Raw genomic sequence first — 25,432 nt, 5'->3', positions numbered from 1 at the left:
ACGCGCCCTTCCGCGCATACAGGGGGCCACGGAGCGCCGCCTCCGCCGCTCACTCTGGTGCTCGACACCGTCGGGTTGACCACCTCAGTGGCATTTTCTTTTTATTTTCTTTTATATCAGTTTGAGAGTTTGAGGGTTCTAGTCTTTGCCCCTGTTTTTCACCCATCAAAAGTGCCAAAAAATGTCCATTCTCAACCCTTAAACTGGTTTGAGGGTTTGAGGGTTTAGGGGTACTACTAGTGATACTCTAAGGAGGAGTGCGATCACATGTTAATTGATTTATTAGTCGGTGTGGCCATGTCCCCTGTTGTCGTGACGTGCAACCTCGAACCGAACGGCTGACTGTTGAGGACGGTGGTCAAATCCAGGTGGCGAGGGCTGAGGAGTAGTAGTGGCGGTGATGGAGAAGATCGTGGAGTGAGGAGAAGTGTCTCGGGCTTTTTCGAGAGGGGATGCATGTCCAGACAACATCTGTTCAAAGTGGCGCGAGGAGAAGCACTTGTAGGGGGCTAGGGCACGTCGGATGCTGATATATCATTATCAAGGGGATATTATTATCAAGTCTAGAAAGTTTGATATATCATTATCAAGGGTATATAAAAAACAAAACAACAAAATCAATGTGATTTTTGTTTCCTAGAAAAACAAAAAAAAGTTCAAAGTCAAGAGCATCAACGATGGCAGTATCAGGTTGGAGCAGCAGCAGCCGCCGCCCTGATGAGCATTAGTCTTCTCCTAGTACGAGCATTTGCGTTCTCACCTAGAGCAGCCAAATGAAGCATCCGCCGCCTCGCCGACACCACAGCCGCATCCTCCATGGCCGGCGCAGCCGGTGCCTCTTGAAGAACCGAACTTTCCTCCATTGCACGGACATCGTGTCCGTCCAGCTCCTTGTGCTGCATTGCGTGCTTGAGCCTCTTAACTACCTCCACCATTGTGGGGCGGTCCTTGGCAAACTTTGCAAGGCAGCTATTGGCTAGCTTGGAGATCTCTTTTGCTCCTCTCATGGAGTACCTGCCTTCAAGCCTTGGATCGATGATCTCGCTGAACTGCTCGCTCTCGGCTGGGTGCCGCCTCACCCACTCGAGGAGCTTCTGCTCGTTCTTGGGGCGTTTCTTCTCTACCGAGCGTCTAGCTGTGAGGATTTCGTAGAGTACCACTCCGAAGCCCCAGACGTCGCTCTTGGTGGTGAGATGCCCTGTCTGGACATAGTCCGGAGCTGCATAGCCATAGGTTCCCATGACCTGAATTTTCAAGGGAAATGGCCAAATGGGTTTCTTAGAACTGCAGAAGTGATGCTCCGTATGAAAACATTCAGAATGTGTCTATGTGGCTATGCAACACACTGCTATTCAGGTACTGCGGTGTGAAGTTTACACATACCGCTGTAGACACATGGGTTTGACCTTCTGATGGCCCCTCTCTTGCTAATCCAAAGTCCGACAGTTTGGGTCTGAACTCCTCATCCAGCAGTATGTTTGCAGCCTTGAAATCACGGTATATGATCTACAAATTTCGATAGATATTAAGTAAAATGCTTAAAGCTGTCATGCATACTGAATATTCTGTTTTTTCGGCTTAGTTCATAAATCAGGTCTCATGCCATGATCTGATGAGAGCTGCCAGTATAAAAATTGCTTGCCTACTCTTGAATCCTACATCTACGGCTCAATTTAAGCAGAACTTATTCAAAGATACAGAAAAACAGCTAAGCCTATGAGGTGAGGATGATGTGCAGTGTCCAAGGCAGATTGTTTACGGACCTGAAGCTCAAGGCCCTCATGGAGATAGAGCAACCCTTCAGCGGCACCTAGTAGTATCTGCAACCTGACGTCCCATGGGAGAACAGGATGCGCTGCGTTGAACAGGTGGTCGTCCAGCGTCTTGTTTGGCATGAACTCGTAGACCAGAAGCCTCTGCGGACCTTGGTCAGTCTGCGCGGCGCAGTAGCCGACGAGCTTGACCAGGTTCGGGTGCTCGACGACGCCCAGGAAGTGGACCTCGGCCAGCCATTCCTTGTGTCCCTGAACAACAACAGACCGGAGTCAGATGTGGCTGGTCTGTGGAGTCGACAGTTGATGGTTCCTAACTAGTAAGTGTGCTGCGATCGATCGATACCTGGCCGCCGTTGGGGTTGAGCCTCTTGACGGCGACCGCGGTGCCGCGTGGGTGCCCGCCGGGGAGGCGGAGCGCGCCCCTGTAGACGCACCCGAAGCCGCCCTCGCCGACCATGAGCAGCGGGCTGAAGTCGGCCGTGGCGCCGCGGAGCTCCCGGAGGCCGAACTCCCGCAGGGTGCGCGCGCCCCTCTCCTCGTACAGCTCCGGGATGCTCCGCGGCGAGGACCCCGTGCACGAGGACTTGCTGGACGCCGCCCTCGCGCCGCCGGAGGCCTCGGACGGGCTCGTCGCAGTAGCGCTGCAGGCTGGCGACGCGTTTGAGGCAGCGAGGGATGGCACGGGCACGTTGGGGTTGAAGGCAGCGGCTGCCGGGGATGTCGGCGCCGGCCGTCTTTTGCGCCTCCGTCTGTCCTGGAACAGCAGGCGTAGGCAGGCCATTTCTTGGGTAGAAGGAGCAAGCTGGTGGAATTCAGCTCGATCGTGTACGAGCACTAGTTTGCAGCCTGCCCGTGTTACAAAGGGAAAAAACCAAGATTTGGTGACAGGAAACGGAGAATTCTTTTTGTCGCCGAATTCTTACGCTTCTCGTTATTATATGCCCAGAAGTACACTTTTTTTTATTGTTCCCCAGAAGTACACTGAAACACACACTCACGCGGTTTGCTAGTTGCAAATGTATAACTTTCAAAGTTCAAACTATACGGCTGCCATAAGTACATGAAGCGATATAGAGGACGGCGACGAACACCATCTCGCTCCTGTAGGTAGGGCCATGAATCCAGTTACCACCAGTTCGCCACTTCTCGTAATCTCTCTCGGCCGCAGCCAATCGCGTCGCACATGGCGCGCCCAATTGACTTCACAGCACGCTCCGGCTGCCAAGAAATGTTGAGCACTGCAACATGTTGACCTAGACCCGTCACTGTCAGCTATTCAGGCGCTGACTTTGTTTCAATGTGTTGACCCTGCATGCATGGGATGGCAGTGACCATTCTGTCACGTAGAACTGCCGAAGAGGACTCGTCAAAGGTTACCCATACAGTTAAACGCAGAAAATTGGCGTCTCGAGCAGATAAGAGCATCCCAGCTGGCCTCCCCAAACGGGCTGTAAAATTTTAAAAATCTTAAATTAACTGAAATTCATCGAAACTGGCTGCTTTCATTCAAACTCCGTTATTCGTTATACAATATAAATTTGAACGAAATTTGGCAAATTTAAACTTAAACCTAACGGCGCGGGCTCGCGCACCATAACCACTCAATGTCGATGCCAGCCTTCTCCGCCGCCTCCTCCTCCTCCTCCTTGACGGGCGCCAATATGCCAAGCCCCTCCAACTCCCACATGCGCTGTCGTGGCGGCTCCTGCTCCTGCTCCCGTCGGCGACGCTGGTCCCTTCACTGGTCGTGAGGTCGACGAACTTGCCGGACTTCGTCGCCGACCACGCGATGCCGACGGAGAGGGGCGCCGACATTGCGCATTGGTCATTCATCGAGTTGGCCAGGGCTTGAAGAAGCTCATGCTCCATCTCGGGGCCGTTGCTGTTGCGCACCGCCGCAACCTTCCACGTGTACTCCTCCTCCTGCCACCTCTATGTGGCGACAACTTCTTCCTGAGCTTGACGGGCCGACGGCTTGTCGAGGAGGGCAAGGGCTCGCGCTTGACGAGGCGGCATGGAGGCAACGCGGCTCGCCGATGTGGATGTCGCTAGTGCGGTGTCGGCTCCGTGGAGGCGATGCCTGCTCCTCCTTTGGGACGAGGAAGCCCGACAACCGCGGGATTCGTGGCACCGACGAGGAAGATGTCAAAGACGAGGAGAGGAAGTACGTCCTCCTTGGCGCCCACCTCTGGCCAGTGTGCTGCTGGCGCCTAGGAGAAAGGCGAGGTGGTGATGGTGGCGATGCCGGTTGCTCCAATTTAGGCTTCTATTACATCCAGGCCGCATGAAACTGAAAGTTACAGAAAAAAGAAAATAAACAGTATGGAAACAAAAATTGTTGTAGATGGATAGACTGTACGTTGAGAGAAGTCACTTAGGTATTGTTTACTCGTAAAGTATTTTCAAACCCTAGGGTTAGGAATGAAAGGGGATTTGGTGAACCCTCTCTTTCATTCAATCCCCACTTTTTCCCTGATTTACAATGATCACTAGGAAGATAGGCGCCCTTGCCCGTAATTTCGAATAATAAACAGCAGTTCGTAGTGTGATGTGCGATGAGCAAAATGAAGAATAAGTGGACCTAAGGTTCCTAGAAAATATAGATAAACATTGGCGCAGAAAGAGGTCCTTACATACTACCTCCACCCAAAGTTTAAGGTTTATATTTTTTAAAGTCAAATCAAGTAAAATTTGACCAAACTTTTAAAAAATCTATCAAAAAATATATTATTTTGTAGATACCATACGAAAATATATTTCATTACCTATCTAATGATATTGATTTTGTATTTTGCATGTTAATGATTTTTGGTAAAAAAAAAACTTAGCCAAATTTAACATAGTTTGACTTTCTAGAAACAATATAAGTCTAAAACTTTGGGATGAAGGTAGCAGTAGATATCTAGGGTAGTGATCTTGACTGGCTTTGCTGCCTTATATACTACATGGCCCATGGCCATCGAGGGATAGCTGATGCCATCTATTGCCTAAGAGCGTGATTGGTTGCCAACAATCCCATTTCTCGCATCCATTTGAATAAAATCCGCGCGTTTGGTAGGCCGGCCTGTCTCAAAACCTTGGCTCTCACGCTCCTCAAAGCACCATTTTCGATGCACGTGGAGGAATGCTCAACTCCTCCGTTTTCCGCGAGCCAAGCTCCAGGCGGCTGAAAAGGGGAAAGCACGCGCGGAGCCACGAAAAGCCGGCGGGAGAAATTTCATCACCTCCCGCCAAATTGTCCGGCTTATATCACCGCACGGCTCACAGCTGAAAATCTCATCTCCATTTCGCCCCATTCTAGGTCTGTGAGCGGACGCGGAGCTTCATCGACGGCAAGGTAAGAGAAGGCAACAACCCTTCTAGGAGCTAGACGCTAGCGGTAAGCGGGCTTCTTCATCTTCTCCGACCTAGGCAACCGTTTCTTCTCCGATGGGGGTGAGTCTCGTAACCCTAGCTCAGTACGATCTATGACCATGTCGTTGATGGAAGTGGTCGATTTCGTAGATCTGAGCCAGATTGTAGGGAGTGCATAGTCATCTTTACTCAATCTTGATTGCTACATGCACATTATGGTCTCTGTTGGTGCGATTTCTAGCCGATGATGTGTGCTTGAAGGTTGTTCGTCCGTATGTTGTTTCCCTACTGGATATATAGATCTAGATGAATTACACTTCCTGCTTGTCATAATAGTAACCATTCGTGTTAGATCTAGTTGTAATGGTGGCAACTTACAAGGTTCTGATGTACATCTACTTTTATACTTGCACCTCTCAACTGTATTAACGTTGTACCTCGACTGATTGATGTCGCATTTATACATGACCACTACCTAGGTGTTCACCCAAGATGAGTCCGAGCAGGCCGTAATTGATACCCAAGATAACATGTCCTTAGTTCCTGAGACCCAGCTAGCACTAACTTACCCGTAGGACGCGGAAGTGAGACCAATGCCACCCTTGCGTTCGATGCTTGTCGATGAACAGCACCAGGCAGATGAAACCTTGAACGGCAAGCACAAGGCGACCAAGGTTTCTAAAGCACACACCATAAGTTTGTGTGTGTGTGTGGGGGGGGGGGGGCTAAGTTGGGCAAGTCCACAATGAAATGGCTAGCTTACCTCTCCACCTTTGTTCTGAACCGGATGTGCTCCATCATCAAGAGTGGCATGAGGACAGAGAAGGGGTTTAAGGAGGTGCATCTCAATGATGTTGCCAAAAAGATCTTTGAGTAATGCCAACAGGAGGTGTCATCAATGCAGGTGTATAACCACCTGCATAAGTGGAGGTCCAGGTGGATCCATATCAGCAAGCTGAGGGACCTGAGCGGCGCCGGATGGGATGAGGAAACGCACAACATCCTCCTTGACGACAACCACTACATAGGCCATTTCTCGGTATTAGGCCTCTCACTTGCACACTAATTCAATTGCACACTACTTCACTTGCACAATAATAACATGTTTGCTAACCAGCTATTTGTCCCCCTATATTAGGCTCACCCAAAGGGCGTCGAGTTCCTCAACAAGCCAATTCACAACTACTTCTAGATGCAGCAGATATTTGCCTTAGGCCTAGCCAGCGGCAAGAACGCCATGGGCTCTAATGAGCCTCTGGGAACGCCCGTTGTAGAAGATCCTGACACTCAGGAATATGATACGGCACGGTTGTGCTTGAGGACGACTACCTGCCTTCCTATCCTGGTGTTGGCACCAGCGCTGATCCTCATTATGGAGCTGCAGCTGAAGCCGAGAAGAAGATGAAGAGGTATGTCCTCATAGAGGAGGATGTTGGACACATGACCTTCATCACAGAAGCTGTCAAAGCGGTGGCGCAGGCCATCACCAATGCTTCCCCTCCTGACGTCCACCATGCCCTCTACGCCGCCGTCATGGATGCCTCATCTACGTTTAGCGTGGAGGCGGAGATGGTGGTGATGTGGGCATTACCCTTCGGGCACTCGACATTGCCCTACCTCGTCTGGCAAAACAGGGGCCCATCTGGAGCGCCGCAACCGAAGGAGGTCCATGACGTCGGTTGCATGGTGATTAGATGGAAAGTGGCGAATTCTTGAAGCACAAGACGAGGAGAGGTTCAAATATGGAATAAGTAGATAGATTACCTTTGTATTGTAAACAAATCCGGGAAGGACTCTCGGGACCTGGCCTCCTATATAAAGGCTAGGAGAGGGTTGACGGATCTCTCTCTCAACCTTTTACGCATACACCAAACCCTATCCACCTTGCCTGTTGGCGAGAACACATCCACACAGTCCATCGGCTGCCCCATTGTAATCGAGTACATGCATAATCAAGATCAGACAGGCATGATGTATGTGTATTACCTCTACGAGGGCCCCGGACCTGGGTAAATATCGCCTCCCACTTGTATGGTATCCAACATTTAGTGCTAACATGAAGGCTTCCACTAACCCCGAGCCCCTCATGGTGGGCATTGCCGAGGATCCACCTCGTCATTTGGCACCGTCTGTGGGGAACCTGCTTGTTCAAAGCGCAACCTCGGCTGTTCTGATCGCGCCGGCTCCATCCGCGTCGGCTTCGTCTTCGCCGGCACCAACATCGTCGGACCTGGAAGATTCGATTTGCTTCGGATCCTTCGAGTTCACCCCGCACCCCTTCCGCCGCGCTCGATCTTTTCAGGTATGCGTGGTGGGACGGATCTGGTTATCCGAGCGTCCACCTCAACATCAGCGCTGGGGGAGTTCTTTGTCTTCCCGACCTGATCCTCTTGGGGCATGCGGCATCCACAGCTCCATCGGCCGCTACGTCCATTGCTTCATCGCCAACCGCAGCCGATCTATTGGCTACAACTTCATCGACCACGCCTGCGACGCCGATCATGTCGGTCGCTTCATCACCATCGGCATCGCCATCATGCGGAGCCACATAACCTTCCACGATGTCTGTTGGATCTGACGATTCAGGTTCTTCGGATCTAACATCGTATTACTGCCTCGACTGCAACACCAGGCACAAATTGGGGTCTGATGCTCTCCCTTCCATATGCGGCATCAAGTACTCCTCCAGCGAGGAAAGCATCGGCAACACTGGCAGCGTCACCCACGTGCCAGCCGTGCATCTAGCGCGCTACCAGATCTCCGCCATCGACCCCGTGACCGGAGCCGAAATTCCTCCGGATGGCAACACTGGGCACGACGACAACAATCGGCTAAGGGGGTGCCAAAGCTAGCGGCAGCAACACCGGCACCACCGTAACGGTCTCCCAGGAGGAGTAGAACGAAGCGCACAATGTTGTGGTCAATAACACATGACTCCCTCTTGGCGTATTGCAAGGCACCCCATCAACGCCCGCCACACTATCCTCGAGAAGAATTGTGTTCGGCTGCCTAGGGAGCAAGTAGAACTAGACCGGCGTCGGCGGGCGGCTGACCTTTCGAGCGAGCGTCGGGCGGATCTTTCCTCTCTCGGAAACATCGGCTCCAAGAGCAACCATCATCGCGGCAAGTACCGACCGCACATCCCGCGTCTCTCGGAGAGGGACGCAGCCGACATCACATCGAACCTCTCCAAATCCTTCATGACGATAGATACCGCTGGCATCATCAGGCCCAAAACAACAGAAGGGGCAGCCACGCCCTCGCGGCATATCTGGTTAACAATCCCCCAGCACCCAACGATCCTAAGGTATCGCTTCATCGGGTTGCCCTGGAAAGCATCGGGATTCTGGATGAGTCCATCACGCCCAGGAAAGATAAATGCTCTGCTCGGCATTCTCCTGCACGAGCCGACAAATCGCCGTGTTGTGGGAGTGGTTCCCGCCGACAATCTTTGCGTTCACCCGACAGATCTCCACATCGAAGTAGCGGTTCCCGACAAAGGTCACCCATCAAGGACGCCCGCGACGACATCACACAGAGCAAGGTCGACAAGGCCCGCCACCGACGCGCCGCATGCGTCGGCTTCGAACGTGATGAATCCGAAGAATCTCAGGAGTATGATGGCGAGCTTCGCGGTACCGAATGCTTGAGCTACAAGATTCGGGAGTCGATGCCACCACGGAGGTTCAAACCATCACCCTCTGATGCAGACAAGTACGACGGCCAGTAGGAGCTGAGAGCGTGGATAGAAGATTACCTACACTGTACAAAGGGAACCAGGTTGTAGCCATGTAGTGTCTCCAGTTATATCTCAAGGACTCGGCACGCGCGTTCTTAAGAGGCCTACCACGCGGGTCCATCAAGTCCTGGGATGGCCTCGTCGATGCCTTCGTGAAGAACTTCTATGCCACATATAAGAGGCCCGTGGGAATCAAAGAATTGCGCCAGTGCAACCAGAAGTAGAAGGAATCAATGCGCTCATATACCGGGCGCTTCACCAAGCTCTTGAATGCAGCCGGAGATTTTTCCATCGACAGGGAAATTGACACCTTCAGTGGCGGCATCCGACGGGAATCCTACATCGAGGAGCTCGGCCGCCTGAAGCCGAAAACCATCACCAAGCTGATGGAAATCGCGAACAGTTGGGCTGGTGGCGAAGATCACATGTGAAAGCCTCGCTCGCGCAGTGATGACGATGATGACGATCGGAGACACCCGAATGACTCGGGTAACTGACGAGATCGCGACAACGAACGCTGCAAGAAGAGGAGAGACCGCGGCTACGACGCAGCCGATGATACCGACATGGTCGCAGCTGGTTACACTGACCGATGCAGCGACTGACGTGACGACCGTCAGGACAATCGAAGAGACGATAATTGCATCGGATCTGGAGGTAGCCACGGCAATTTGCAGCCGCGTCCCGCGCGAGTGGCCGATTTGCCAGCCACGGAGCAGCAGAATGCTCCATGTTACATGCACTCCTATATCAACCCAAAGGATGGCGTCAAGAAGTCAACTCACCTGCTCAAGGAATGTCGAAAGTTCCTCGACCTTCAAAAGTTCTATGAGGCGATTACCCATGCGCCAACGTGCATGCGTACCCGATGGCACATGGTGCACCCGCACCAAATCCGCCACCTATGCCGCAGCTCTAGATACAACAAGTTCAGCAGCGCGCTCCACCCGAACCTTTCCTGCCGCCGCGGGGGCAGATGAACATGATCCAGAAGGCCGGAGTCACCAAAAGGGAGCTGAAGAAATTCACGCGAGAGGTGAACCTCGTGGAAGTCACCATGGCAAACATACTAGAGAACATCGACTGCTCTAAGCATAACATACTGTTCAGCAGAGCTGACCATCCGCCTGCAGTTCCTTGGCTAGGCCATGTCGCGCTGGTGGTTGAAGCACATATCAGCGGGTTCAACATCAGAAAGGTCTTCATGGACGGTGGGAGCGGCCTCAACCTCCTATTCGCAAGCACACTAACGGTGATGGGTATCACGCCCGAGATGCTAAAGAAATCTGATACGGCCTTCCACAGCATTATGACGACCCTGCCCGCATAACCTGTCGGCAAGATCTCCCTGGATGTCATCTTTGGCAAACCCGATAATTTTAGGAAGGAAATGCTCGAGTTCGAGGTGGTGAACTGGGAATTGCAGAACCACGCCATCCTCGAGAGGCCAGCATACACCAAATTCATGGCCGTACCTCACTACGCGTACCTGAATCTCAAGATGCCGGGAAATAACGACACATCGTTAACTGTCCACGGAAGCTTATAGCGATCCAACAACTGTGACAAAGACTTCTCGAAGATCAGCTCCAAATTCGGGTCAAGCAGGAGCTCAACACGCTGGAAAGTGAATGTCGACCACATGCTACCCCCAACCGACAATTGGACGCCCAAGTCCGATGAATTTGACATCAACACTGAGTCAAAAAAGTTGCAAGTGCATCCCACCGACCCAAAGAAAACTGTCAACACGTCGACAAATCTCGCCCTCGCATAGGAAAGCTCGCTCATCGAATTCCACCATGAGCGCTGGGAAATATTTGCATGGGAACCATCCGACATGCCAGGTATCCCAGGGAACTCGCTGAGCACGTCCTCAACGTTGACCCCAACGCCTAGCCTGTCAAGCAGAAACTCGCCGTTTCTCGGACACAAAGCGCAAGGCCATCGGCGAGGAAATTAATCGGCTCCGCAAAGCCGGCATCATTTGGGAGATCAAAGAAGCCATATGGGTAGCCAACCCAATCCTGCGCGTGTGTATCGACTTCACCAGTCTCAACAAGCACTCCATGGAGGATCACTTCCCGCTGCCACGTATCGACCAGATCGTCGACTCCACGGCGAGTTTTGAGCACCTATCCTTCCTCGACGCTTACTCCAGCTATAATTAAATCAAGCTGAGAGTAGAGGACCATGAGCTCACCGTGTTCATCACACTGCGCGGTGTCTTCTGCTACAACGTGATGACCTTTGACTTGAAGAAGCAGACGCAACTTACTAGCAGTGCATGCAAGCTTGCCTCGAGGATTAGATCGGCAAGAACATCGAGGTCTACATCAACGACATCATCGTCAAGACCAGGGACGGTGCCACGCTCATCGACGATCTTCGGCAAACGTTCGACAACCTCGACCGCTACAATATCAAGCCGAACCCGAAGAAATGCTTCTTCGGGGTCTCTGGAGGCCAAGTACTCGGGTACTTCATCTCTGCCCGAGGAATCAAAGCTAAACCCGTCAAGATAAAAGCCATCCTCGACATGGAGCCACCAAAAACCTATAGTAGGTACAACAACTGGTGGGTCGGGTAGCAACTCTCAGCAGATTCATCGCCATACTGCGTGAGAAGGCTTTACCTTTCTACCACCTAATGAAAAAATCGGAGGAGTTCGAGTGGACCTCAGAGGCTCAAGCACCATTCGACAACCTCAAGAATTTTCTATCGACTTTGCTGGTTCTCGCCACCCCTCAGGATAGGGAGCAGATGTTACTTTACATCACCGCAACCTAACAGGTCATCATTACTGTGCTCATCGTCGAACGCAAAGAAGCAGGAAAAGTTCATGGCGCCCATAGCCCCGTCTACTACCTCAGCGAGGTGCTAACACCAGCCAAGCAGCAGTACCCGCATCATGAGAAGTTGGCGTACACGTATGGATGAAAGCATAGAAGCTACGTCATTACTTCACGGAGCACCTGATCATCATCGTCACTAAAGCATCTCTAAAGAACATACTCACCAATCCAGATGCCACAGGTCGAGTATTGCAGTGGTCTATAGAGTTGGCTCCACACAACATCACATACGTCAACCGAACAACTATCATGTCACATGTGCTCCCTGACTTCTTCGTTGACTGGATCCAATCTCAAACACCGGCTACTCCAGATACGTCGGGTTCTTGGACCATGTACCTCCATGGCTCAAAGCGTAACATGGGCGCCGGCGTCGGTGTCGTCCTCATATCACCACAGGGTGACAAGATGAAGTACGTTATACAGATGAACTTCCCGCTGCCGACAAACAACGAAGCCGGATATGAGGCCCTGTTGCACGGTATGCGCATGGCGAAAGCTTGCGCTTGGAGATCTATGGAGACTCGAAACTCCTCGTACAACAGTCGATGAACCTGTGCGATGCGTTCAATGACAACATGGTCGCTTACCGCAAGATGTATAATCTGATGGAAGGTAAATTTGAAGGCTGCGAGCTGAAGCACATCGTCGGGGCTAGCAATGAAGAAGCCGAGACCCTGGCAAACATCGGCTCCACATGCTCTGCAATTCCGGATGTAGTTTTCTATGAGGTAATTAATCAACGGTCTATCAAGGTCAAACCTCATGCAACCCCCCCCCCCCCCACACACACACACACTCGGGGGTTGGCCAGAAGGAGCCGACGAAAATATCATCACCGGCCCTAGCCAGCTGGTCCTTCTCATCGAGCCAGTTTGGACTCAACCATTCCTTGCATATTTTTTGCAGCAAGAATTACCTGAAGATCCAACAGAGGCGCGGCCCATCGCCCGCCGCGCCAAAGCATATGCTATGGTGGAAGGTGACCTCCACAAGCGAAGCATATCGGGTATACTTCAACGGTGCATCGCACTCGAAGATGGAAAGAGGTTGCTGAGGGAGATACATGAAGGCACATGTGGTCATCACGCGAGCAGCCGAGCACTTGTCGCCAAAGCTTTCAGAGCAGGGTTTTATTGGCCAACTGCAGGCCAAAACGCTAGAGACCTGGTCAAGAAATGTTACGCATGCCAACGCTTCACGCGAAAGCCGCATGCCCCAGCCACAGACCTGATGACGATACCACTCGTCTGGCCATTCGGATAGTGGGGACTCGATCCAGTTGGACCTCTACCGAAATCTTTGCCAGGTGGTCACACCTTCATACTAGTTGCACCCGACAATTTCACCAAATGGATCGAAGCTATACTCGTCACCAATCAAATAGCTGCCATAGCCGTCAAGTTCTTCAAGGGCATCACCTGCTGTTTCGGCATGCCGCATAGTATCATCACCGACAATGGAAGCAACTTCGTCTCGAGAGAATTCCATGACTTCGGCGAAGTCCGATGAGAAGACGTCTACAGAGGCACTCGAGGATTCTGTGGATCTAGCTGATGAAGCTCGCGATATCGCCCTCGCTAGGACAGCCGTGTATCAGCAAGGGTTGCGCAAGTACCACATCCGAAGGGTCCGCGCCCGAAGCTTTGACAAAGGTGACCTAGTTCTGAAACTGAAACAAAAAGGCCACCAGAAACTTGAGTCCCCATGGGAAGGACCATACATCATCACCGAAGTAATCCTAGGGGGCGCATACCGCATCAAGGACGCCACAACAGGATTGGAAGAGAGCAATCCATGGAACGTGCGATTCTACGTTTAGGGTTTTCTTTTTTACTTCATTCAATGAGGCTACTTAGCCATAGCAAGTCAGTATGTACACCAGTCATGATTTATCAATAAAGTTTAGTGTTCCTCTGTACAAGCATTGATTCACCCAATGGCCACACCCGAAGTTACTCAGGGGGCTTCTGAAAATCCTAAAACAAGAAAAGAAAGACATCGGCTCCGTGCAAAACATCGTATACACGATACTTGCCACGAGTCATTAAAACTGTCGACGCAGTAGCGCACCCGAATGCTCGGGGGCTACATCTGATAAGTTCCTACTTACAAAATATCGGCTCGGCACAAAACATCATAATCACGATAAATATGTCACGAGTCCATAGAGCCTCCAGCGCACCCGATTACTCGGGGCCTGGCACCGATGAAATACACATAAACCAACGGCTCCACGCCAGAACATCTTACACACGATACTTGAGCTATGAGTCCATGGAGCCTGTGGCTCACCCTATTACTTGGGAGCTACCACCGGCGTATTACAAATAAACCTTCGGATCCGTACATAACATCGTGTTTGCGATACTTGTGATACGAGTTCGTCGAGCTTGCGGCTCACCCGATTAGTCGGGGGTTGCCGCGGATGCGTAAACACTTATAATAACGGCTCCGTATTACACATCGTCCACGCGATAGGTTTTACTATGAATCAATCGAGAGCGCGGCTCACCCGATTACACGGATGCTGCCATCGATAAACTTCAACTACGAACAATCGGCTCAACATCATACATTGTATAAGTGATAAAAGTGCTATGAGTTCTTATAACCCAATTCTACAATGCACCCGAATACTCGGGGCCTGCAGCAGACGATAAATTACTACAATTATACATAAACACTACATCGTTCACACGATCAGAAGATACACTTTACATTGCTTCATATTAATTTGACCTTGTTCAGCTCGTGCCAGTAGTGCCGCTTCGGTGCTCTTCTCTAGCTTGTCGATGACAATCATAGCGAGAATTATAACAAGGGGATTGTAGGATAACGTTGCATAGAAAACAAAAAATTTCCTACCGCGAACACGCAATCCAAGCCAAGATGCAATCTAGAAGACGGTAGCAACGAGGGGGTATCGAGTCTCACCCTTGAAGAGATTCCAAAGCCTACAAGATGAGGCTCTTGTTGCTGCGGTAGACGTTCACTTGCCGCTTGCAAAAGCGCGTAGAAGATCTTGATCACGATCGGTTCCGGCGCCACGAACGGGCAGCACCTCCGTACCGTTCGGTTGTTGATGAAGACGACGTCCACCTCCCGTTCCGGCGGGCAGCGGAAGTAGTAGCTCCTCTTGAATCCGACGGCACGACGGCGTGGTGTCGGTGGCGGTGAAGAACTCCGGCGGAGCTTCGCTAAAGCACGCGGGAGCTATGGAGGAGAAGGGGGCGGCTAGGGTTTGGGAGGGGGTGGCCGGCCACTCAAGGGGGGCGGCCAAGTTGTGGTCTTGGGGTGGCCGCCCCCCTCCCTTGGCCCCTCATTATATAGGTGGATCCCCAAGAGTTGGTGTCCAAGTCTTCGAATAAGACCCGAACCAAAAACCTTCCATAAGAGAGGGAAACCCAGCCAAGCTAGGACTCCCACCAAAGGTGGGAGTTCCACCTCCCATATGGGGGGGTGGCCGGCCCCCTAAGGGGGAGTCCACTTGGGACTCCTCCCCCACTAGGGTTGGCCGGCCATGGAGGTGGAGTCCCATGTGGACTCCACCTTCCTTGGTGGTTTCTTCCGGACTTTTCTAGAACCTTCTAGAACCTTCCATAGAACCTTCCGCGACATTTTAATTCACATAAAATGACATCGTATATATGAATCTTATTCTCCGGACCATTCCGGAACTCCTCGTGATGTCCGGGATCTCATCCGGGACTCAGAACAAATATTCGAACTCCATTCCATATTCAAGTACTACCATTTCAACATCCAACTTTAAGTGTGTCACCCTACGGTTCGTGAACTATGCGGACATGGTTGAGTACTCACTCCGACCAATAACCAATAGCGGGATACGGAGATCCATAAAGGCTCCCACATATTCAACGATGACTTTAGTGATCGAATGAACCATTCACATACAATACCAATTCCCTTTGTCTCGCGATATTTTACTTGTCCGAGGTTTGATCTTCGGTATCACTCTATACCTTGTTCAACCTCGTCTCCGACAAGTACTCTTTACTCGTACCGTGGTATGTGGTCTCTTATGAACTTATTCATATGCTTGCAAGACATTAGACGACATTCCACCGAGAGGGCCCGGAGTATATCTATCCGTCATCGGGATGGACAAATCCCTTTGTTGATCCATATGCCTCAACTCATACTTTCCGAATACTTAATCCCACCTTTATAGCCACCCATTTACGCGGTGGTGTTTGATGTAATCAAAGTACCTTTCCGGTATAAGTGATTTATATGATCTCATGGTCATAAGGACTAGGTAACTATGTATCGAAAGCTTATAGCAAATAACTTAATGACGAGATCTTATGCTACGCTTAGTTTGGGTGTATCCATTACATCATTCATACAATGATATAACCTTGTTATTAATAACATCCAATGTTCATGATTATGAAACTAATCATCCATTAATCAACAAGCTAGTTAAGAGGCATACTAGGGACTCTTTGTTGTTTACATATCACACATGTATCAATGTTTCGGTTAATACAATTATAGCATGGTATATAAACATTTATCATAAACATAAAGATATATAATAACCACTTTTATTATTGCCTCTTGGGCATATCTCCAACGAGTCTCCCACTTGCACTAGAGTCAATAATCTAGATTACATTGTAAGGAACCTAACACCCATGGCATTACGGTGTTGGTCATGCTTTGCCCTAGGGAGAGCTTTAGTCAACGGATCCGCTACATTCGGATCGGTGTGTACTTTGCAAATCTTTACTTCTCCATCTTCGATGTACTCGCGAATCGAGTGGTAACGCAGCTTGATATGCTTTAGCCTCTTGTGTGACCTTGGTTCTTGTGCATTGGCGATGGCACCCATGTTATCACAGTATATGACTAGTGGGTCCAATGCACTAGGAACCACACCGAGCTCTACAATGAACCTCTTCATCCATACCGCTTCGATGAAGCCTCGCGAAGCCGCTATGTACTCCGATTACTGTTGAAGACTTCGCCACCGTGCACTCGCTTCGAGCTTGCCCGGCTTCTTGCGGCACCATTCAATATAAACACGTACCCGGACTCGTGACTTAGAGTCATCATGATCGGTGTTCCAACTTGCATCGGTGTAACTTGTTACAACGAGCTCTTGGTCACCTCCATAACAAAGAAACATATCCTTAGTTCTTTTCAAGTATTTCGGGATATTCTTGACCGCTGTCCGAGTGCTCCATTCCTGGATCACTTTGATATCTGCTAGTCAAACTAACGGCATGCGCTATATCCGGTCTTGTACATAGCATGGCATACATAATAGAGCCTACTGCCGAAGCATAGGGGATCGACTCATCCTTTCTCTTTCTTCTGCCGTAGCCGGTCCTTGAGTCTTACTCAAGACCTTGCACTGGTAACATAGGTAAAAACCCTTTCTTACTTTCGTCCATTCTAAACTTCTTTAGAATCTTGTCCGAGTATGTACTACGTGATAGCCCTATTAGGCGTCTTGATCTATCTCTATAAATCTTGATGCCTAATATATACGATGCTTCACCAAGGTCTTTCATTGAAAAACTCGTTATTCAAATAACCTTTTACACTTGCTTAATAGTTCTATATCATTCCCAATCAATAATATGTCATCTACATATAATATCGGGAATGCTACTGAGCTCCCACTCACTTTCTTGTAAATACGAGGCCTCTCCATGACACTTGTATAAAACCGAAGTCTTTGATCACCTTATCAAAGCGTCGGTTCCAACTTCTTGATGCTTGCTTCGAGTCCATAGATTGAACGCTGAAGTTTGCATACTTTGTCGGCATTTTTAGGATCGACAAAACCTTTGGGTTGTACCATATACAACTCTTCCTCAATGTCTCCATTAAGGAACGCCGTTTTGACATCCATCCGCCAAATCTCATAATCGAAAAATGCAGCTATTGCTAACAAAATCCTCACAGATTTTAGCTTCGCTACGGGTGAGAAAGTCTCATCGTAGTCAACTCCTTGAATTTGTCGGAAACCCTTTGCGACAAGTCGAGCTTTATAGACGAGTAATATTACCATCGACATCTGTTTTTCTCTTGAAGATCCATTTATTCTCGACGACCTTTCGGCTATCGGGTAAGTCTACCAAAGTCCATACTTTGTTATCATACATGGATCCCATTTCGGATTTCATGGCTTCTTGCCATTTGTTGGAATACGGGCTCATCATCGCTTCTTCATACGTCGCAGGGTCCTCATCATTGTTATCCACAATCATGACATTTAGACAAGGATCATACCAATCGGGAGTGGCACGTTCCCTTGTCGTTCTGCGAGGTTCGATGGTTTCCTCGTTCGAAGTTTCATGATCATTATCATTAGCTTCCTCTGTTGCCGGTGTAGGCGGTACGGGTACAACTTCGGTACTTGCGCTACTCGATCAACGAGTATAGATTCATTAATCTCATCGAGTTCTACTTTTCTTCCAGTCACTTCTTTAGTGAGAAATTCTTTCTCAAGAAAGGTTCCGTTCTTAGCAACAAAGATTTTGCCTTCGGATCTGTGATAGAAAGTGTACCCTATAGTTTCCTTAGGGTATCCTATGAAGATGCATTTCTCCGCTTTGGGTTCTAGCTTGTCCAGGTTGTAACTTTTTTACATAGGCTTCGCAACCCCAAACTTTCAGGAACGACGACTTAGGTTTCTTATTAAACCATAATTCATACGGTGTCGTTTCTACGGATTTTGATGGTGCTCTATTTAAAGTGAATGCGAGTTGTCTCTAATGCATAACTCCAAAATGATAACGGCAAATCGGTAAGAGACATCATAGAACGAACCATATCTAAGAGAGTTCGATTACGACGTTCGGACACACCGTTACGTTGAGGTGTTCCCGGCGGTGTCAATTGTGAAAGTATTCCGCATTTCTTTAAATGCATGCCAAACTCATAACTCGGATATTCACCTCAACGATCGGATCGTAGAAATTTAATCTTCTTGTTTCGTTGATTTTCTACTTCACTTTGGAATTCCTTAAACTTCTCAAAAGTTTCGGATTTATGTTTCATGAAATAGATATACCCATATCTACTCAGATCATCTGTGAAGGTTAGAACATAACGATAACCACCGCGCGATGCTACACTCATTGGTCCGCATACATCGGTATGTATGATCTCCAATAAGTCAGTAGCTCGCTCCATCATACCGAGAAAATGGAGTCTTAGTCATTTTTCCCATTAGACATGCTTCGCATCTATCAAGTGACTCAAAGTCAAGTGATTCAAGTAATCCATCGGTATGGAGTTTCTTCATGCGCTTCACTCCAATATGACCAAGACGACGAGTGCCACATATAAGTAGAATTATCATTCAATTTAATTCGCTTAGCATCAATGTTATGTATATGCGTATCACTACTATCGAGATCTAACGAGAAATAAGCCATTCTTTTCGGGTGCTCGACCATAAAAGATATTATTCATAAAAATAGAACAACCATTATTCTCGGACTTGAATGAATAACCGTCTTGCATTAAACAAGATCCGGATATAATGTTCATGCTCAACGCGGGTACAAAATAACAATTATTTAGGCTTAAAACTAATCCCGAAGGTAGATGTAGAGGAAGTGTGCCGACGGCGATCACATCGACTTTGGATCCATTTCCAACGCGCATCGTCACTTCATCTTTCGGTAGTCTTCGTTTATTCTTTAGTTCCTGTTTCGAGTTACAAATATGAGCAACCGAACCGAGTATCAAATACCCGAGTACTAGAACGAGAACCGAGTGAGATAAACATCTATAACATGTATATCAGATATACCTTCTTTCTTCTTCTTGACAAGGCCGCTCTTCGGATCCGCCAAATACTTGGAGCAATTACGCTTCCGGTGTCCCTTCTCCTTGCGGTAATAGCACTCGGCATCGGGCTTAGGGCCGTTCTTAGGTTTCATAGGAGGCGTGGCAGCTTTCTTGCCACCCTTCTTGAATTTTCCCTTAGACTTGCCTGTTTCTTGAAGCTGGTGGTCTTGTTGACCATCAAAACTTGGTGCTCTTTCTTGATCTCAATCTCGAGCAGCTTTTAGCATGCCAAAGAGTTCGGAGTAACTCCTTGTTCATGTTACTGCATATTGTAGTTCATCACAAAGTTCTTGTAACTTGGTGGCGGTGATTGAAGGACACGATTAATCCCCGATCCGTTAGGAATCACTATTCCCAAGTCAACGAGTTTCTTCGCATGCCGGTCATGGCGAGCATGTGCTCACTAATGGAGCTGCCTTCTTCCATCATACAGCTGAAGAAATTTTTCGATGCTTCATAGCATTCCACGGCCGCATGAGTCTCAAAAATAGCTTCCAGCTCATTCATCAACTCATGAGGATCGTGGTGCTCAAAACGTTTTTGAAGATCGGATTCCGGATCGCACGGGATGGCACACCGAACTTGAGAGTACCGAGTTTTCCGAGTCTCGTAAACGAGCTTTTACTTCATCGGTTTCGGTTTCGCGGGAGGGTCACCTAGCGGCGCATCAAGCACATATTGAAGATTTCCGCCGGAGAGGAAGATCCTCACATGACGGAACCGATCGGTGAAGTTGCTACTGTTGCTCTTAAGCTTTTCTTTCTCTAGGAAGCTGGTTAAAATTGATTGGGGACGCCATCTCTACAACATATATTTGCAATAGTTTAGACTAAGTTTATGACAAATTGAGTTCAAATTTTAATTCAACATAATTAAAAATCTAGGTGAACTCCCACTCAAAACAATATCCCTCGCATTGTCTTAGTGATCACACGAACCAAATCCACCACACCATAGTCCGATCATCACGAGACAAGGTGTAATTTCAATGGCGAACACTCAAAGTGTTCATCATATCAATTATATGATTCATGCTCTACCTTTCGGTATCACGTGTTCCGAGACCATGTCCGTACATGCTAGGCTCGTCAAGGCCACCTTAGTATCCGCATGTGCAAAGCTGGCTTGCACCCGTTGTATGCACTTGTTGATTCTATCACACCCGATCATCACGAGATGCTTCGAAACGACAAGTCTTGGCAACGGTGCTACTAAGGATGAACACTTTATTATCTTGAGATTTTAGTGAGGGATCATCTTATAATGCTACCGTCGCGATCTAAGCAAAATACGATGCATAAAAGGATTAACATCACATGCGGTTCATATGTGATATGATATGGCCCTTTTGTCTTTGCGCCTTTGATCTTCATCTCCAAAGCACGGACATGATCTCCATCATCTTTGGGCATGATCTCCATCATCGTCGGCGTAGCGTCAAGGTCAATGGCGCCGTCTTCATGATTGTCCTCCATGTAGCAACTATTACAACTACCTTGAAATACTACTCAACATGAAATTTAAAGACAACCATAAGGCTCCTGCCGGTTGCCACAATACAATAATGATCATCTCATACATATTCATCATCACATTATGGCCATATCACATCACCAAACCCTGCAAAAACAAGTTAGACGCTCTCTAATTTGGTTTGCATATTTTACGTGGTTTAGGGTTTTCGATATAGATCTAATCTACCTACGAACATGAACCACAACGTTGATACTAATGTTGTCAATAGAAGAGTAAATTGAATCTTTACTATAGTAGGAGAGACGAGACACCCGCAAAGCCTCTTATGCAATACAAGTTGCATGTCGAACGAGGAACAAGTCTCATGAACGCGGTCATGTAAAGTTAGTCCGAGCCGCTTCATCCCACTATGCCATAAAGATGCAAAGTACTCAACTAAAGATAACAAGAGCATCAACGCCCACAAAACCATTGTGTTCTACTCGTGCAACCATCTATGCATAGACACGGCTACGATACCACTTGTAGGATAACGTTGCATAGAAAACAAAAATTTTCCTACCGCGAACACGCAATCCAAGCCAAGATGCAATCTAGAAGACGGTATCAACGAGGGGGTATCGAGTCTCACCCTTGAAGAGATTCCAAAGCCTACAAGATGAGGCTCTTGTTGCTGCGGTAGACGTTCACTTGCCGCTTGCAAAAGCGCGTAGAAGATCTTGATCACGATCGGTTCCGGCGCCACGAACGGGCAGCACCTCCGTACTCGGTTGTTGATGAAGACGACGTCCACCTCCCGTTCCAGCGGGCAGCGGAAGTAGTAGCTCCTCTTGAATCCGACAGCACGACGGCGTGGTGTCGGTGGCGGTGAAGAACTCCGGCGGAGCTTCGCTAAAGCACGCGGGAGCTATGGAGGAGAAGGGGGCGGCCAGGGTTTGGGAGGGGGTGGCCGGCCACTCAAGGGGGGCGGCCAGGTTGTGGTCTTGGGGTGGCCGGCCCCCTCCCTTGGCCCCTCATTATATAGGTGGATCCCCAAGAGTTGGTGTCCAAGTCTTCGAATAAGACCCGAACCAAAAACCTTCCATAAGAGAGGGAAACCTAGCCAAGCTAGGACTCCCACCAAAGGTGGGAGTTCCACCTCCCATATGGGGGGTGGCCGGCCCCCTAAGGGGAGTCCACTTGGGACTCCTCCCCCACTAGGGTTGGCCGGCCATGGAGGTGGAGTCCCATGTGGACTCCACCTTCCTTGGTGGTTTCTTCCGGACTTTTCTAGAACCTTCTAGAACCTTCCATAGAACCTTCCGCGACATTTTAATTCACATAAAATGACATCCTATATATGAATCTTATTCTCCGGACCATTCCGGAACTCCTCGTGATGTCCGGGATCTCATCCGGGACTCCGAACAAATATTCGAACTCCATTCCATATTCAAGTACTACCATTTCAACATCCAACTTTAAGTGTGTCACCCTACGGTTCGTGAACTATGCGGACATGGTTGAGTACTCACTCCGACCAATAACCAATAGCGGGATCTGGAGATCCATAAAGGCTCCCACATATTCAACGATGACTTTAGTGATCGAATGAACCATTCACATACAATACCAATTCCCTTTGTCTCGCGATATTTTACTTGTCCAGAGGTTTGATCTTCGGTATCACTCTATACCTTGTTCAACCTCGTCTCCCGACAAGTACTCTTTACTCGTACCGTGGTATGTGGTCTCTTATGAACTTATTCATATGCTTGCAAGACATTAGACGACATTCCACCGAGAGGGCCCGGAGTATATCTATCCAGTCATCGGGATGGACAAATCCCACTTTTGATCCATATGCCTCAACTCATACTTTCCGGATACTTAATCCCACCTTTATAGCCACCCATTTACGCGAGTGGTGTTTGATGTAATCAAAGTACCTTTCCGGTATAAGTGATTTATATGATCTCATGGTCATAAGGACTAGGTAACTATGTATCGAAAGCTTATAGCAAATAACTTAATGACGAGATCTTATGCTACGCTTAGTTTGGGTGTATCCATTACATCATTCATACAATGATATAACCTTGTTATTAATAACATCCAATGTTCATGATTATGAAACTAATCATCCATTAATCAACAAGCTAGTTAAGAGGCATACTAGGGACTCTTTGTTGTTTACATATCACACATGTATCAATGTTTCGGTTAATACAATTATAGCATGGTATATAAACATTTATCATAAACATAAAGATATATAATAACCACTTTTATTATTGCCTCTTGGGCATATCTCCAACAGGGATAATATTGCTCCAGGTCCACAGGCTCTCCATTATATCCCAAAGGAGGTCTACTGGCAATCAGCATCAAATCAAGTGTCGGGTAACGGGCTTGCACAAAGGCAAACACAATCTCAGCCTCGAAAGCCAGTTGATTTCGCACCAGAGTCTGAACCTTAGCAGCATTTTTGAATTTATTCATCAGAGCAAGCAAAGTTGGTGGTTGAGGATTCAGCGGAAACAACGTTCCCCATACCATGGTCAAAGACGCGCGGCACCTCTCGAAGAAGGCATGAACCTGCTCAACCCGATCCTGAAACTTCACGACAACATCGGTTTTTGATTTATCGGTCCAAAACACACCGTGTGGTTGCGAAAGATCGGTCAAAACATGGACCCTGATGCGCACACGCTCGTTCTCTTCCGACTCGTTCAGACAAACAACTTCCGGAAAAGGAAAAAGAATTTATAAGGAAGAATCACTCGATAATTCTGAGAAGAAGTATCGGCTACTCTCAGTGTAATCTCTCGGTGGCCTTTATCAGTTCATCTTGCGCATACTGTTCAATCTTGGTGGCTAGCTCTCCTTTCTTCTTCGTTACCGCCACTCCGGCATGAATAGTCGTCAGGTCCTTCTCCATCCGAGATATCCTACGATGCTGCTGCTGTACAAGCACGGATTCGTCGCCAACCGGCTGACTAGAAGAACCTGCCGCATGCAAAGAAACTGGTGTCACCTGCGAAAGAATAAAACACGTATATTCAGAAAAGCAAAAGGGAAGTGGAAGAATTCCATCTCCAATCAGGATCACCAAGCAAATGGCAATTTGAGTAGCAAAAGTGAAAGTTTGTCCAAAGCAAGCAACATCACGGTCAACATAGTTCATTACAACACACTTGAAGGACACTACTTTAAAGTATCGATTACAACTTCATCGACAAACTCAAAGAATCAAGGTCCGCCCCGAAGTACTCGGGGCTCAAAGAATCAAGGTCCGCCCCGAAGTACTCGGGGCAGTCTTGGCGGTTCCCTTCTTCTTGCTCGCCTCCACCAAGTCGATCAGCTGGTGTGCACATGTGCAAGCGGACTTGGTGAACGAGCTCAACTCGATGGCAGTGCCATCTTCTTCCTTAGGAAGAGCCTTCGACAACTCCTCAAAATTGGCTTCAATGTCGTACCCCATCATAAGCTGAAAGGCAATAAGCGCTTCATAGAGACGCAAATTGCGCTTTAGTACCTCGATTGCGTCGTTGGTGTCGACGAAGAAGGTCTCTGATAGCTCCCGCAAAGTCTTTTCCTGGCTTAGCTTTGGAAACACGAGGGCATGTAGCTTTGACAGAGCTACCTTCATCTTCACCAACAGCCCCTGAACTTGCTCGCTGGAATCTACGGCGAAGGAGATGACATCAACCATGGAATCAACCCGAAGCTTGTTCGAATGATCCACGAAAGTGTCGGCAGTACCTGAGTAGAACATGAAAGGAAGCAATAAGACATAAATAACCAAGGACGAAAAAGGCAGCCGATGAGATATGCGAAGTAGCTTACCTAGCAAAGACTCAATAGATTTGCGAAGCCGGTCTTCTCTCTTCTCTACCAGGGACCGTGCTTCCTCCTTTAGCTTCACCTCTTCCTCCAGCTTCGCCTTGACCTCCTTGAGCTCCTTCTCCAAATCTTCAGCTTTTTTTCAGGCCTCGGCTGCCAGCTTGTTCGCAGTCTCAACCTGGTCGGCCGAAGACTTGGCTGCAGCCAGTTCTTTGCAAAGCTGAGCGGTTTCGGCTTCCATCTTCATGAACTGGGCGGCGAAGTCCATCACCATGTCGACTATGGCGAAGACAGGCTGACAAAAAGCAACGAAGTAACATTCAGGCATCCAAACGTTCGCGAACCAATGCTCGGCTACAAGCAGCCAAGCATAGGCTCAGGGGCTACTCAGGTAAGGATCAACACCAAATAAAACTAAAATTACAGCAACACTTGCATGCCCTTGGGCAGCCGAAGGTGTAGGAGCAGCAGCCAAGGCGTTGTCCTTCTTTTTCCTCAACACCTTTTTCACGGTATGAGGAGCTGCAAGTGAGTCCTCCGGCGGAGCCGATGCTTCCTTTGCCGATCTA

The 25,432-nt window shown here is 48.7% G+C and overlaps 1 protein-coding gene across 1 annotated transcript; it reads right to left on the bottom strand.

Moving 5' to 3' along the window:
* Positions 1-686: 686 nt before the first annotated feature.
* Positions 687-2,556, bottom strand: LOC124678573 (probable serine/threonine-protein kinase PBL19). Its single transcript, XM_047214446.1, has 4 exons — positions 2,119-2,556; positions 1,764-2,024; positions 1,384-1,506; positions 687-1,244 (listed from the first exon to the last, which is right to left on the bottom strand). Exons 1-4 carry the CDS (start codon positions 2,554-2,556, stop codon positions 687-689), a joined length of 1,380 nt encoding a protein of 459 aa, XP_047070402.1.
* Positions 2,557-25,432: the final 22,876 nt, after the last annotated feature.

The sequence above is a fragment of the Lolium rigidum genome, chromosome 7 (genome assembly GCF_022539505.1).
Source record: "Lolium rigidum isolate FL_2022 chromosome 7, APGP_CSIRO_Lrig_0.1, whole genome shotgun sequence".
Taxonomy (NCBI): domain Eukaryota; kingdom Viridiplantae; phylum Streptophyta; class Magnoliopsida; order Poales; family Poaceae; genus Lolium; species Lolium rigidum.
The sequence above is the reverse complement of the archived record's forward strand: the minus strand, read 5'-3'. Positions and strand labels throughout refer to the sequence as shown.

Bases quoted from the DNA above. Each gene is read 5' to 3' on its own strand.
- LOC124678573 (XM_047214446.1), bottom strand. From the start codon at position 2,556: ATGGCCTGCCTACGCCTGCTGTTCCAGGACAGACGGAGGCGCAAAAGA. The intron at 1,507-1,763 runs GTCCGTAAACAA...CGAAATTTGTAG, and splicing joins ATGAGGGCCTTGAGCTTCAG to ATCATATACCGTGATTTCAA. The intron at 1,245-1,383 runs GTATGTGTAAAC...TTGAAAATTCAG, and splicing joins AAACCCATGTGTCTACAGCG to GTCATGGGAACCTATGGCTA.